The sequence below is a fragment of the Spinacia oleracea genome, chromosome 4, assembly GCF_020520425.1.
Source record: "Spinacia oleracea cultivar Varoflay chromosome 4, BTI_SOV_V1, whole genome shotgun sequence".
In the NCBI taxonomy this organism is placed as follows: Eukaryota; Viridiplantae; Streptophyta; class Magnoliopsida; order Caryophyllales; family Amaranthaceae; genus Spinacia; species Spinacia oleracea.
The window spans coordinates 29,699,453-29,714,129 of NC_079490.1; the positions used below are offsets into that span (position 1 = coordinate 29,699,453).

The window sequence follows — 14,677 nt, forward strand, 5'->3', positions numbered from 1 at the left end:
TCTGCCACGACCAAAGACAACCACATACGAGTTGGGTGTAAGTCCAGGTCGTCTTTCAGCAACAAGCATGATAGCATGGTATCTTCTCTCACAGGAGGAAGGAAAGGCATAGGTCGGACTCGTGGAAAGGGGACCAAAAGAGCGCTACTGAAAAATCTGGGAAAAGACTCATGCCATTTTCGTGTTGATGATGCTTGTAGGTTCAAAGTAGGAATGAATAGAAAGCTTGTTGGCCCTCCAACTAGTTTTGTTCATCATCCATTGAATAAGCCCCTTATATACTTTGTTGTATACTGATAGTAGTCAGTGTGGTAGTTGTATCTCCCATGAATGAGTTGTAGGCTGATAGTAATGGGTGATGTAGTATTTTTATCTTTATTTTAAAATAATTTGTTTGATATTTCACAAATATTTTATAAGGGTTCACAAATATTTTTTGATTCGTTTGATATTTTACAAAATTTTAAAAGCACAGTCTGTGAAATCCTTACACATAAAGTAGGACTTTGAATCACTTAAACGATAAAAAAACGAAATGGATATCTTTATTTTAATTTGATAAAACCAAAAAGTAGTAGTGATCGGAAACAAAAACATACTTGATGTAATAAATATCAATATATTTTTCATAAGATAGTTAATACAAAAATGGTGTATTTTTAAGGTAGTAAATACAAAAAATCCTAAGTAATTTTATACCTTTTTCCTAAACAATTGTACTCCCTCCGCCCCGCAATACTCGAAACGTTTTGACCGGCACAGAGTTTAATGCATTGTAATTGACTTATTATTTAATTAGATGGTTGTTGGTAGTGGGGTATTTTTTAATATAGATAATGGGATTTGTTTCAAACTTTTAAATGGGTGGGGGGTGGGGGCGGGGGGTGCATGAGACCACTTTTAATGTTTGTTTTAGAAATTATGGATGTAGGTGGGTCCTTGGGTAAGTGAGAAATTGATATAATATTAATGAAAGTCTTCATTTTTAGAAACATTGCAAGTAATCCGGGACGACCTTATAAGGAAAGCGTTTCAAGTATTGCGGGACGGAGGGAGTATTTGATACAGAAGAGAATGGACCAAGAACTTGCATGTTAACCTGTCAAACATTGTATTATAAGATTCATCTTAATTTGTATTTCTCTAATATGTAGGGTTCATAAATTTCACAAACCTACACTTACAATTTAAAACAGAAATTTTGTATATCATGATGTCACGAGTTATTTTCTTTAAAAAAAAAATCAAAAAACCATCGTGCATTTTTTCTCTAATCCTTTTTACCCTATCTTTTCCTCTTCTTCTACTTGATGTTGCACAGTAAAATTTTATATCTTTTCCCATACCATTAGTTTTATTCATTTCACATTCAATTCAGTTTCATCACTAGATCTTCAAATTCATCTTCTTTTGTTGTTTCATAATTTCTATATCATCTCCTTACATAAAAAATCTGTTATACGGTGTAACACCCTGATAATTCTCTCTTTTCTAAAATAACCATTTAATAAAATATAAATATATAGAATTATCAAGGCATTATCGCCCGTGTAAAAACGTATCGGCTTATTCAGAATTTTGCAGCGGAAACATAATAACTAACTTTAAGTTTGTGAATAGTCAACTTAACTCCAAAATCAACCAATGAAAAACAAAGTCAACATAACTAATTCAACGAGTTCAAAGTCCACTTAAACAAACCCAAGTTAACTTAGAATATTAAAACTAAACTACAAGCTCTCCAATCTCGAACCCAATGATGCATCATCTTTAAACCTGCAGATGGACAATGCTTATTGATCCTTAGTGACTGCTCACCAAAATGGGTCATCACAGGATCAATAAGGCATAGCCATGATCAACACAGACAAACAAAGCACGTAATCAGCAAAGCTGAGTACTACATACTAAATCAATTATAATTCTAACATGATTCTATTAAACGAACAATCCTAACATGATTCTCACAAATAACAAACAATAATAAGTGACGTCATAAAGACTCGCAAATAACTTTTACTAGACTGACTTGAATAACAATTCATTTAATTGGATTAGTCAATGGACTGAGTTGTCTAACTGAAAAGCTTCCATTTGGAAGACAGAATACGGGCGCGATTTCGTATTCCTATGACCTGCGATATCGAGGAATAACGCTTGAATTAAAAATAAAACACGGTGATCAATCCGGTCTCAGAAAAAGCCATAGGCTACCACCATGAACTCCAACTCTTAATTGTCCGTCACTTCAGGCGTGCACAGTCTAAAACTATTGCTATCCGGTTTCACTTTACATGATTTATCAATTAATGTCGTTACGACTCATCAACAACATACACAACACAGTCAACAATTAATTACAACTTCCTTTTTATCTTGAAATTTAATAAGTGGTCACACAACTTACCAATCCAAGATTAATCTCAACTTTAATTCCATCATTCCATAATCAATAATTAACTACCTTTCATAGATAAATATCAACGTACTAAACAAGGTCCACGGTCCTCATAAAGTAGTGAAATGCTAAAAGGGAACTACGATTCATAACAATATAAATAAATAATATAAGTTCCCAACCCAATAATGCTTGCATAAATAATCATGACAACATAATATAAATCTTATCATAAAATTTTATGCTCAACATGTTAATCCAAGGGCATCAAACATGCAATTTCAACATAAACAAGTTTATAAATAACTTCAACATGGTTTCTATTTATAGTACACATCCACAAACACATAGGTATGTACGTACCTTGTGTAAACAAATTGATATGCCATTTTAACAATCTTAAAAGCCCCCTAAAAAGAATTCCCCGCCTAAAATAACCAATAAAATTTCCCAATCAACTTCCAATAATTCACAGCAATAATAAAGCACTCTAAATGCATCCTAAACATATTTAGAACATTCCCCAACATCAAAACTTAACTACTAAACCTCCTAGCATAGTGATTATTACACTAATGATCATAAATCGTCTTAACTCCAATAAATCATCCCTTTTTAAAATTCCAACAATATGAAATAATTTCAAACTACTCCAAATATATCCAACATGCTTAAAATCATAAAAATAATAACTTTCATGATTTATAATCATCCTACTATGATTTTAAAACTATTAAAACCCTAAAATTCATACTTTAATAATTTAAAACCCTTATTTAACAAAATTATATAATCTGAAAATTAATAACTTTATTATGTAGTACATATAATTGGAAATCTATAATTAAACCATAAAAACTATAATTTACTTCAAGAAAACATAAATTAAATTGACGAAACGTAATTAAAACTCTAACTTAAACATGATTAACAAATCTGAAAATAAACTAGTTTATAATATCAACATGATAAAGTATAAAACTAATCTTGGGCTTCAACCATCTGCTTAAGCTTTTGGTTTAGTTGGTCCTTTGACATGGTGACGCAAAGGTCACGAGTTCAAATCTCATCTACCCCTCATTTCAAAGTGGAATATTTCGCGCTAGATATGAGGAAGCCTATGCTGCATCCACACTCAAGCCCAAAGCGCTTTCATGTGAGGGGGCGTGATAGAGTATAAAACTAATATTGGGGATTCAACCATCAGCTTAAGCTTTTGGTTGAGTTTATTTTTGTGGGTTTGTGAGTTGATAGGAGAGAGAATAATTGTGAGTAAACTTTTGGGGTTTATTTATTGTGGGCTTTACTAATTGGTCGGGATAGGAATAAAATTTCTTTTAGTGTTTGAATCCAAAACCGATTAGAAGTGTTTTCCAAATTCAAACATGTTTTCGTAATTCAAATTCTTTTCAAAGTATAATTCTAAAAATTATGTTTGATTGTATAAATCATTAAAATGTTTAAAATGTAATTAAATAAAATAAATATACATTAATTATATAATTGTTACTAAAATTCGTAAATTCTATTTAAATATAAATAACTATACATTAAATATATTAATAAAATTCTAACTTTACGGGGGGATTACATACGTACTCTTCATTTTACCTCAAATACCCGTGTCAGATCCTCGACGCTTGGACACTTTATTTTGGACTAAAATCATGCAATTTTTTCACAAAATAGGCGTATCGGACTCGTATCCATGTCCAAGATAATTATCTAAATTCAGGTAACATAGATAAATAACATAACCAAAATTTTAAATTAAAAAACTAAGGCATCGCACATTTACACAGGATAAAGCTAGCATGGAATCAAAGATAAATGACAATAAGCAAAAGAAAAGAAGAAGATACAAGTCTGAATTTTTGTGATGCCTGCCCGACTAACTTCAATTACTACTGATATTTACACTTATCATTTGCAGGATGTTATGTTACCTAAACTATTAAACACCCAGTCTCTTCACACGGTTGACTGGGTACGACTAGACATTCGAAGTACTTAAACCACTGCCGCTTTTACAAGTGCAACTAGTTACGCTAATTGTTAGCAAGATCAGATTTCTATGCACAAACCACTACATAAACTTAGCTCCGGTTAAATTAGCTTCTACTGTAATAGAATCACAGCCTCGTAATGTTCTCTGAGCCTGACGTCCACGTCCTAGCTGCGAATAAATGGAAAATCGTGGAAATGAAAAGAGGTCTAGCATTGACAAGCAAAGAGCAGAAAGAGTGCTGTAACAAAAAGATGATTGCCTTACCATTATAAGCCGATGTTGGTGCACCAACACTAACAGTAACAGGGTACATTCCCGCAACTCCAAACTCACCTGTCCTTACATTATATGGAACACCAGCAACCGCACCATTGTGGTACCTAGGAATAGGCCAAATATCAGGAGGTCCATAGGGCCTGATGTGTGCGGGAGGTCCACAAGGCCTGATGTGTGCGGGAGGTCCTATAATTCTAGGAGAATGAGAGTTTAACCCATGATGAGCAACTTCCCTAGGACGCTTTTCTAGTTTAGGACACTCTACAGATTTTGCAGGGCGTTTCTTCTCAGAATGGGTGTCAAATGACAGATCTGGAGTATTACTTGTTTCTGCCATCTCCTCTATTCCTGTCTTTTCCAAGTCTGAACACTTCTTTAATGCAAACGAATGTGCACTGCTCTTTCTTTCTTTTCTCTCCTTTTCCAACTCCTTGATGCGAATTTCAAGGGAAACAGGAGAATAACGGGACTCGAGCTTGAAGTAGGAAATACATTTAACAGCTTCTTTTAGGGCAGTTAATTCCATATCGGCAGCATCATCCTGCAAGAGAGTTCAAATCATTCACAAAATCAATCAAAGAGAACTTGGAATACTAGACCAAAGAGAAGAACTAAGGAAACTGGATTAACAAATTTCAGATGGAAGTACAATACATCAATATCAATATATCATACACTCCCTCATACAAAGCTATGTTGTTTCAAGTTTTGCATGAAGTGTGAAAATGTCCATGTGAGACGGATGATCATTTTACATTTCTACTTCTCCATGCAAGTCTCCGGACAGATTAAGAAAAAATATGCTTCCAAGACCCGTCACGTCATAGGGTCAAAAATAAAATAAAAATATTACTAAAACAAATGCCTATGACCAAATAAGGAGAGGAAAAAAAGTGATTTGCAGAATAAAGATGCAACCTATTGTCGCAGAAAGGGTACTCCGTACAACAGTACAGAAACGTGTCTAAAAAATTGCATTGTAGAAATCTAATGACCTACTATACCAAGCATGGCCCAGGGAAACACACCCAGAAATATGTCTTTATGTCTTATACACTAGAATCACGAAAGATACTACTCAATAAACCTCAATAACCTACTAGATTCACCAAAGAAAAACAGCAAGACACACAACCAGTGAATAGTTAGTTACTGCAGAAATATGTCATACCTAGTGCAGTACCGTCTCCAATTCTCCAAACAGCATACACACAAGTAGTGAAGCACAGAAGAAGTGGTGCAGCCTTCTCTCACAATATTCATTTCAGCTGTCAATCTTTACTTCCAATAAACAAAAGCACTTTTGTTAACCCTATATTATTGTCCCCCCTACCCCCTCTAATTAACTATCAGCATGTTCCGCGTGCATAAACACATATAGGCTCATGTAATAACAGAGCGTATCATATCTACCGGAGCTAGCCCTTATGTTATACAGAAAATGCTTATTACTTAGACTACTGAGTAAATTATCACTAAATAAATCACAAACTTAATGTTCTCCTGAGGACCAAAGGGTGGTTTCTGCAGGTCAAATTTAAACTCAATATATGAGCAAGTTGAAGCATCCACTTCCAAACTCATGGAAAATTACTAATCATACCAATTCTAGTCCCCGACTCTTAAATCAGACGATGGAAACGGAACATCTTCAACGTCTTCTCCGATTCTTAAATCTACATGATGCAAGATTTCAAAATGTTAATATGATGTTATAAATGTGAGGGCTGATTTCCACTATTTGACTCAACCCCCCTTTTACTTTCACTTCCTTTTGAAGAATTTTGATGCTTGTCTTTCTAACTCAAGCTCCCTACCACTATGCTTTCGCAAGCCTTTGTTAATTAATCATCTCATATCTCCGTATCTCCCTTTTTCTTTTTTATGTTTTATCATTCAACTGTATTGAGTATTCGAGTAGGAGGTGCCCTAATACATTTAAGAAAGCATGTAGCTGTAAACAAAGAAATGTGAAGGATGAAAGATTGAATTGAAAAATGTCACATTTGATTGCCGCATTCATACACAAGATATTGCCACTCTGCATTGACAAGTTACGCAATCTGAATTCAGAACAGTCAATGAAAGCAGACTGAAATGCAGAAAACAAAACTAGAAAATTAAAGACTGCCTCAATTTTTTTAAATGATAACCTGAGCTGTTCTGCAGCCTCTATCGATTATCTCCTCAACTTGCTTCTGGATGTTCGCCAAATGTGTTCTCAATAGTGAAACTATTGGGAAGGCATCTTCCATCTTAAGCGCACATATGTACCTGACTGCTTGCAGCTGTTTACCTCTCAAATTCAGAGATTGGACAAGATCTGCACAATGAAAAAAAGAATTTGATCTCCAGTCAAATAACTAAAGACAGAGGCACAATGAGATAACCTAGGACATGTTCAAAAAACAATTGACATTGATTATCAATATGTCCCAGGGCGACTAGAAAAACTAGTCAGCTAGGGCCAGAGCACAAGAAAAGGGGTACAACTCATTCTAATACACTAATGAACGGAATAACAAGGAATCGTAAAGAGCCAAAGATCCTAAACCTAGGAGTCAGCTATTCTTTACTTCGAGAGTTCTTTTTGAATTGAAGGCACTCCCATGCCATAGAAAAGAGAAAATACGAAGTAAAGAAGGATGATGAACCTGCTTAGTTTTCCATACAAGTGAACAAACTTGACCTCAATATTAATTAAAGCAGATCCTACAATGATGAATACACTAATGCTTGAACTTGGCACAAATTTCCACATTTACAATGTGCAAAGCCCCCTTTTTTAATCAATATCCCTCAACCCCCAAACAAAATTGATTAACCCACAAGACTAGACTTACAATTTAGTCTATCATGGTGGAAGTTTTTAAGCAAATAAGACACTTTAAAATAATATCAATACGAAGAATTAAAATTCGAGGTATAAGTAAATTTCAAATACTGTTTTTTCCAAGGACAGGGAATCCCTCAGGTACTACAAAAAAGTGGGTTGGTCACTCCAGTAGTCTACTCTCTTCGGATATCAAGGTCCGAGCAGTTTCCACATTCATAATGTGCAAGGCCTTTATATTATTACCCCTCAAGCCCCAAGCAAATTTTATTACGGAGTACTTTACTAGACTAGATTACAATATGCTGTAGTTTACTACGGTGGAACTCACTGGAAGTATATCAGTAAATGAGATACTAAGCCAAAACTATCCACTTCAGTATAATAGCAATGTTAAACTCGCAGTTGAAACTAATTTCAATGCATATTCTTTTTCCAGGAAAGAATACTCCTCAGAGTCAGGTACTAAGGTGCCATGGATAAAGTTGGGTTGATTGCTTTACATTTGGTATTAAGGTCAGAGCAATTTACAGGACACCAGATGTTTGAGCGAAGACCAGGCAGAAGATACAGGCATGTCAACTCATACATTAAACAAATTGACCACTGCTACTTGCAAGAGCTGTACGGATCCAGGGAACTTCACCCTCACCTAAGTATTCACTCTTCAATGTCCATAATTTGGGGAAAAATAAAATTGCAAAGCACCTAATTGGGTTAATTGATTCAATGTATGCTATCTTGTTAAGAGAGGTCAGCTGCTCATATTGGAGGACAGTTGAACGACCTACAAGCTAAGTAAGGTTTCATCCCAATACCAAGTAACAATGGGAGGAATAACTCTTTGGACTTATAGGTAGACTATTTTTCTTTCCTGTTCATCAATGTGGGACAAGTCACGTATGCGTATCAAAGAAAAGAGAATGAAAAAGGACTTACGTGCATGGGTCTTGAATGAAATTTCCTAAAGATAATTTGAGGGGTCCGTAGGCCTTTTCCTCCCTCTGGTAATAATGTTAGGAGTACAGAGTAGTGAATTCTGCTGAGTGAAGCGCACCATTGTTTGGAGCTTCAAATCTTTAAATGTTGTTCAGTGTATAGGGGAAAAGGAACATCTAATGATTCTTCCTACCAGTGACTTCCATTAAAAGAGGTATATCTAAGTGTCTAATGATTCGTCCTACCAGTGACTTCCATCTAATGATCAACTGAAGTACTTAGATAAGGCTAGGATCTAGAAACCCTATTGGATCGAGCCTTTTCAAACACTCTTAATCATTTCAGATTATTTTAAACAAAGGACATCCGAACTGGGGGGGGGGGGGGGGGTGGAGAAGCCAAAATCAGGTGAACTCAGCTATTCAGTCCCAATGCACCGCACAAGCATCCAGCTCAAAACAGTAAACTTTGGTGAATTCAGCTATTCAGAGAAAAGAGTTTAAAGTACCTGGAATATTCATTGTCAGTCCCAATGCATCACACAAATGTGGATTTTTCTCAGGCTGATAAGCCTCTCTCTCATCAAAAATGGTTACAAAAAGTGAAAGAAGATCATCAGCATGGTAGAACTCTGCTAGCTTGTATGAGGCTAAAAACTGCAAGAAGCCAAAATTCTCCAAAGGAATATTATCCTTCTTCAGCATTAACTTCCAAATGTCAGCAAATTCTCTGGCTTCATCTTTCACACGAGAGGGAATATCAGCACTTAGTTTCATTAACTGTACTAACAAATATATGCAGCCAGCGGTAAAATATTTAACTGGAACTTCTTCCAATTCCAACTCATAAAAACTTCGAATAACATCTAGAACAAGCTTTGCTGGATCTGATGCTAGCCGAAGAGAATCCAAAATCTTATCCTCCAAGATATCATACTCCTTCACATGCAGAATTAAATATGATCTTACACCTTTGATGTCCATATTTTTGCATAGCAATTGTATGTCATCAACCAACCTAATGGAGGATGAAGCAACTGAACTTGTTACTAAGAAAATCCCTGCTAGAGGCTCTTTAGTTTCAACTTCTTCCCAAGTGGAGTCCCCTAGGGAAGTAAACATGAAACAACAATAAACATTAATGGGTGTGAGAATATTATGACAACAACCACATTCTAAGGCTAAGAAATAATGTCATTCATACCATTTCACTAGCACCAAAAATATAAGAGAAAAAGATGAACAGAAGAGAGAAAACTCTAAACTTCAAATCCAATATATCCCAGGGAAGTGGTTTAGTTGGCCATTCAGTAAATCACAGAAAAAATACTCAGAATTGTTGCTGATGAATCTAGTAAGATGAAGGAACAAATGTTATCTCTTACAAAAGCCTTGCCCAATGGGTAAGCATGATGAATGAATACTTGAACTCTAGATTCTACAATGCATTGGAAGTTGCAAAACAAATAGAGGCCATTCACTAATTTAAAGAATAAAGAGCCACAGTATGACATATGAAAAAACTTTGAACAGACTTGGAATTATTAGGATATATATGTTGTAATACGATTTATTCTTTCTTGTGAGTATGATCGAAGGGACAGAGGAGTTTGAACTCTTTTTCTGAAAGCACGAGTAGAGTGTCAACATCAAATTAACTAGCTAGACGGATTGATTACGCTATCTCTGACAAATCAATCTCTCATGAATATGGTGTTGAATGGTTTCAATCTAATATATTGCTGTTACAAAATTAGTTTGCTTCCGCACCCATCTTAATCTCAGCATCTTTGAGTAGAATGCAATCATAACATCCTAACTCATTAGCCATTAACACTATGTGATGCTGCTATTGATTTTCTCTGTCATATAATGACAAAGCCATGTGAACATTCTAAGTATAAATTTGACATTGATTTGGAACGAAATAATAATATCTAGTCTATCTTACTTACCCGTTCGTCTGTTTCACTCATGTAGTATATTCAGATATATGATGTAGAAAGCATCAAGATAGACAGCACAGTAACATAGTCCAAGAAAATACTATTTGACGTTTCTGCATTTATAAGCTGATCAGGGATAGGCCATACATGAGCAAAACAATTTTCACTAAAGGCAAAAATCATTTCAAAGGTAGGAACAGCATCAAAACAGGGTTACTCTCCTTTATACCTTGTAAATTTCACCACTTAACTAAAGTCAAACTTTATGCATGTTGACAGAGATTAGTTGATTTACCACAATAATATACATGTCATAATGGAAACATGCCAAATGAAATTCTAAATAGTGCTACCGACTAGGATACTTGGAGTGTGTTACATTCTTACATTCGAGAAAACCGCCTCAAACAAAAGAAAATCATAGATCATTTAGCTCTCCCTAAACCCCCTGCCCTCTTCTCAGCGAAATAATGAAGCCAGTAGAGCAACCGAAGAAATAAACGTTTTAGTAGTGTTGTAGTGAATATCTAATATTTTAGCAGAAGACATATACCATTTATACACATAAGCTAATCAACCATCTCATACTGGGTGCCATTCCATATACACTAGTAGTGGAAAATAAAAAATAATGGCAGCATATTAAAACTAAGGGTAAAAGAACATAGAATCTCACCATTCTTTGCTCTGGCCAGACCAATACTAGTGCCACTTGATTGCTTCCCTTTGAAATCAACCACCTCTCTACTCTGATTCATTTGCTTCTCTTTTAACTCAGCAGATGTAAAACTCTCACTGATTGGTTTATCTTCAGATTTCTGCACTTGGCATTGTTGGCAAATCTCACTGATTTGCTGTTCTCTCAAATCCAATACTATGTGGCGCCTTCTTATCTGCTTCTCTTTCACCTCCATCGCTTCATGACGATCATTGATTTCCTCCTCCTTCAGCTCTATGTCTCTGTATTTCTCAGCTATTTGTTTCTCTATCAATTCAAGAGCTTGAAGGGCCTCATTCAATTGCTTCTCTTTAAACTCAACCACCTTAGACTGCTCATTGACCTGTATTTCCTTCAACTCCAAATTCTGGCAACGTTTATCCATGTGCTTCTCTTTCGGTTCAAGAGCTTGAAGGCCCTCATTTAGTTGCTTCTCTTTCAGCTCAACCACCCTATACTGCTCACTCATCTGTTTTTCCTTCAACTCCAATCTTTCGTAACGCTTTTCTATGTGCTTCTGTTTTGGTTCAAGAGCTTGGAGTCCATCATTCAGTTGCTTCTCTTTCAGCTCAATATCCCTGCAATGCTCACTCATCTGTTTCTCTTTCAACTCCAAACTTTGGAAACGCTTATCAATTTGCTTCTCTTTCAACTCCAAATTCCGGTGACGCTCATCAATGTGCTTCCCTTTCAACTCCAAAGCTTGGCACTGCTCATTAATTTGCTTCTCTTTTGTGTTCACCTCTTGGGAACACTCTTTCAGTTCCTTCTCCTTCAAGTTCATCATTTTACAACACTCTTCTAATTCCTTTGCTTTCATTTCTACAGCTACAAGACCTTCATTCAGTTGAGTCTCTCTCAATTCCGCAGCTTGGGCATATTTCAGCTCAATCCCCTTGCAACAGTCCTCTAACTGCTTTACTTTCAGCTCAAGAGCTTTAACACTGTCATTCATTTGCTTCTCTCCCAATTTCACTGCATTGAAATAGCCATTAATCTCTTTCTCTTTTAATTCTAGACTTGTACATTGCGCTTTCAGTTGCTTCTTACTCAACTCCAGAGCTTCACTCGTTTCCTTTTCTTTCAATTCTAAACCTCGAAACCGCTCATAGAGTTCCTGCTTTACCAACTCCAGCCTTTCATAACTCTCATTGATTTCTTTCTCTTTCAGCTCCAATCCTTCAAGAGAATCACTCGTTTTCTTTTCTTTCAATTCTACAGCTCGGAAACGTTCATTAACTTCCTTCTCTATCAACACCAACCCTTGTCGATTCTCAGTGATTAGTTTTTCTTGCAGCTCCATTTCTGCAAACCTGTCATTCATTTCCTTTTCTTTTTGTTTTACTGCCTTCTTTCTAAAATCAAGCTCTTTACGCATCTCATTTGTTTCTTTTTCTTTCAACTCCAATGCTCGGACACTTTCATTTAATTCCTTTTCTTTCAAGGTCACTGCCATGAAACACTCATCAACATCTTTCTCTGTCGACTCCAGCTTTTCTCGACGCACATTCAACTCTTTCTCTTTTGATTCCAACAACAGGAGAACTTCACTCAATTCATTTTCTTTCAATTCAACAGCTCCATACCTGTCATTCATTTCCTCAACATCTTTCTTCATTAAGTCCACCCTTTTACACATCTCCGCCAATTCATCCCCCTTCAACTCCAACACTTTACGCTCCTCCAACAATTCCCCAGCTTTCAACTGCAATTCACCACATTGCTCATTCAACTTCTTCTCTACTAACACCAACTCTCGCCGCTTCTCAATCAATTCATCCTTCTTCAACTTCATTTGCTTCCGACAAGCCAAAAACCCCTCATCCACCTTCCTCTCCTTCACTTCCAACTCCTCAATCTGCTCTTGAATTCGCCTCTCCTTCAAATTCAGCCCTTCTTCCCGCTCCTCCATTTCCTTCTCCCTCAACTGAAACACTTTCTCCACATTACATCGAGTCGCCAATTGCTCCTCTCTCATCTTCTCCAATTGCTCCTCTCTTGTCTTCAATTTCCCTTGTCTCACCTCCAATTGTTCCTCTCTCATCTCAAACACTCTGTATCGCTCTTTAATATCCTTCTCCTTCGCCTCGACCTCGTTGAACTTCTTCTCCAGCCCTTTCCTATCCTCAACTATCTGATTCTTCTTCAACTCAATCGCCTCGTAGCTCTGTTTTACACTACTCTCTCTCTTCTCCACCTCTTTCTCCCGGAATTGCAACTCGTCTTGCTCCAAATTCACTTTCTCCTGCAACCCATTAACTTTCCTAACACTGTCTCTAATTTCTCTCTCTTTTGAGTCGAGTTTCTTATCACGGCTCACCATGAAAGCTTCTACTATGGCGAAGGAACTCTGCAATGCATTCCATTTCTCGGTAACCGAAGGAATGGCGAATACACTGGACTTCGAATTATCTAAACATTCGCCGATTTTTTCCATCAGTAACCTGACGTCGGTGGCGTTAATGGCGGTTGAAGCTGTCGATTCTTGCTCCTCCATTGTTGTTGATGAAAGCTGCAGAAATGAAACCCTAGAAAGAGAAATTTTACTAAGAAATGGTATGGTGATTGCAGATTGGGGAAGCAGGTGAAAGGATTATGCAAAATTTGGCACAAAAAGTGAAAAACACGCTAAGAGCAGAGGAGTGGAATAATGGGACTGACACAGTAGTTGCATTAATTTTAATTTTATATTTTATTTTATGATCTTACCGTACGAAATATAAATGTGTCATTATCTCCTTCGTATTTCCGTACATGGATTAGGACAACATTTACAAGTCACCTTTATCGCTAAAACCGGTTGGGCATTTAGTAAATTTGCATGTATTCCCAAATACTCCCTCCATCCCGGAATACTCGATCCGGTTTGACCGGCACAGAGTTTAAGGGACTTGAATTGACTTATTTAATTTAATAGGTAGTAGTTGATAGTAGGGTATCATTTTAATGTAGTTAGTGGGAAATGTGTAAATGGGTGGGGTTGGGGGAGAGTAGGGGTTGAATTTTTAATTATTTTTTGTATGGAGTAGGGGGTAGGTGAGTTAATAGGGGTGGAGTGAGAAATCATATAATATTGTTAGAATATTTCCATTTTTAGAAACAGGTCAAGTATTAAGGGACGACCCGATAAGGAAAACATGTCAAGTATTCCGGGACGGAGGGAGTATATAACAATGCCCAAAAATAAAAGCAAAGTAAAATAAATACAGTTTTGGGGGGGAAATTAAAACGGGTTCCAAATTTTATGTAACGGAGTGCACACATGGCAAAAATTGCAATGCTGACTGGGTTGTAAAACAAAAACTTCTGAAATGAAAATTGGGGATCTTCTTCCTCTCTTCATCCTTCGTTTTCTCTCTCTTCTGTTCTTCTTCTTCTCTTCTGTTCTTCTTCTTCTCTTATCGTGTCTTGAAATGAATTGTAAAGGGATTTGTTTCTACTAAACAAACACAATATTCTTGCTTGAAGGGATTTGTTTCCACAAACTGAATTGAAAAATCCGAATTCTTGAAACACCCAAACATGGATTCGACTGGAATGGGTTCTACTGAAATTGGTGA

At 36.3% G+C, this 14,677-nt stretch overlaps 1 protein-coding gene across 2 annotated transcripts; it reads right to left on the bottom strand.

The window, feature by feature from the left end:
• Window positions 1-4,208: 4,208 nt before the first annotated feature.
• Window positions 4,209-13,775, bottom strand: LOC110778512 (uncharacterized). Of its 2 annotated transcripts, none has more exons than XM_021983065.2 (5): window positions 11,076-13,774; window positions 8,963-9,559; window positions 6,836-7,005; window positions 4,671-5,223; window positions 4,209-4,574 (listed from the first exon to the last, which is right to left on the bottom strand). In XM_021983065.2, exons 1-5 carry the CDS (start codon window positions 13,612-13,614, stop codon window positions 4,531-4,533), a joined length of 3,903 nt encoding a protein of 1,300 aa, XP_021838757.1. In that variant the 5' UTR covers window positions 13,615-13,774; the 3' UTR covers window positions 4,209-4,530. The 2 variants fall into 2 exon arrangements, 1 of the variants encoding a protein (XP_021838757.1); XR_008933000.1 differs by lacking the exon at window positions 4,209-4,574 and adding an exon at window positions 5,854-5,958 and having other exon boundaries at window positions 5,086-5,223; window positions 11,076-13,775.
• Window positions 13,776-14,677: the final 902 nt, after the last annotated feature.

What these genes read in the sequence shown, in the direction of transcription:
- LOC110778512 (XM_021983065.2), bottom strand. Translation starts at nt 13,614, where the DNA reads ATGGAGGAGCAAGAATCGACAGCTTCAACCGCCATTAACGCCACCGAC. An exon ending in GAGGCTGCAGAACAGCTCAG is followed by an intron (nt 5,224 to 6,835) that starts GTTATCATTTAA and finishes ACTCTCTTGCAG; the next exon opens with GATGATGCTGCCGATATGGA. An exon ending in ACCAACATCGGCTTATAATG is followed by an intron (nt 4,575 to 4,670) that starts GTAAGGCAATCA and finishes ATTTATTCGCAG; the next exon opens with CTAGGACGTGGACGTCAGGC.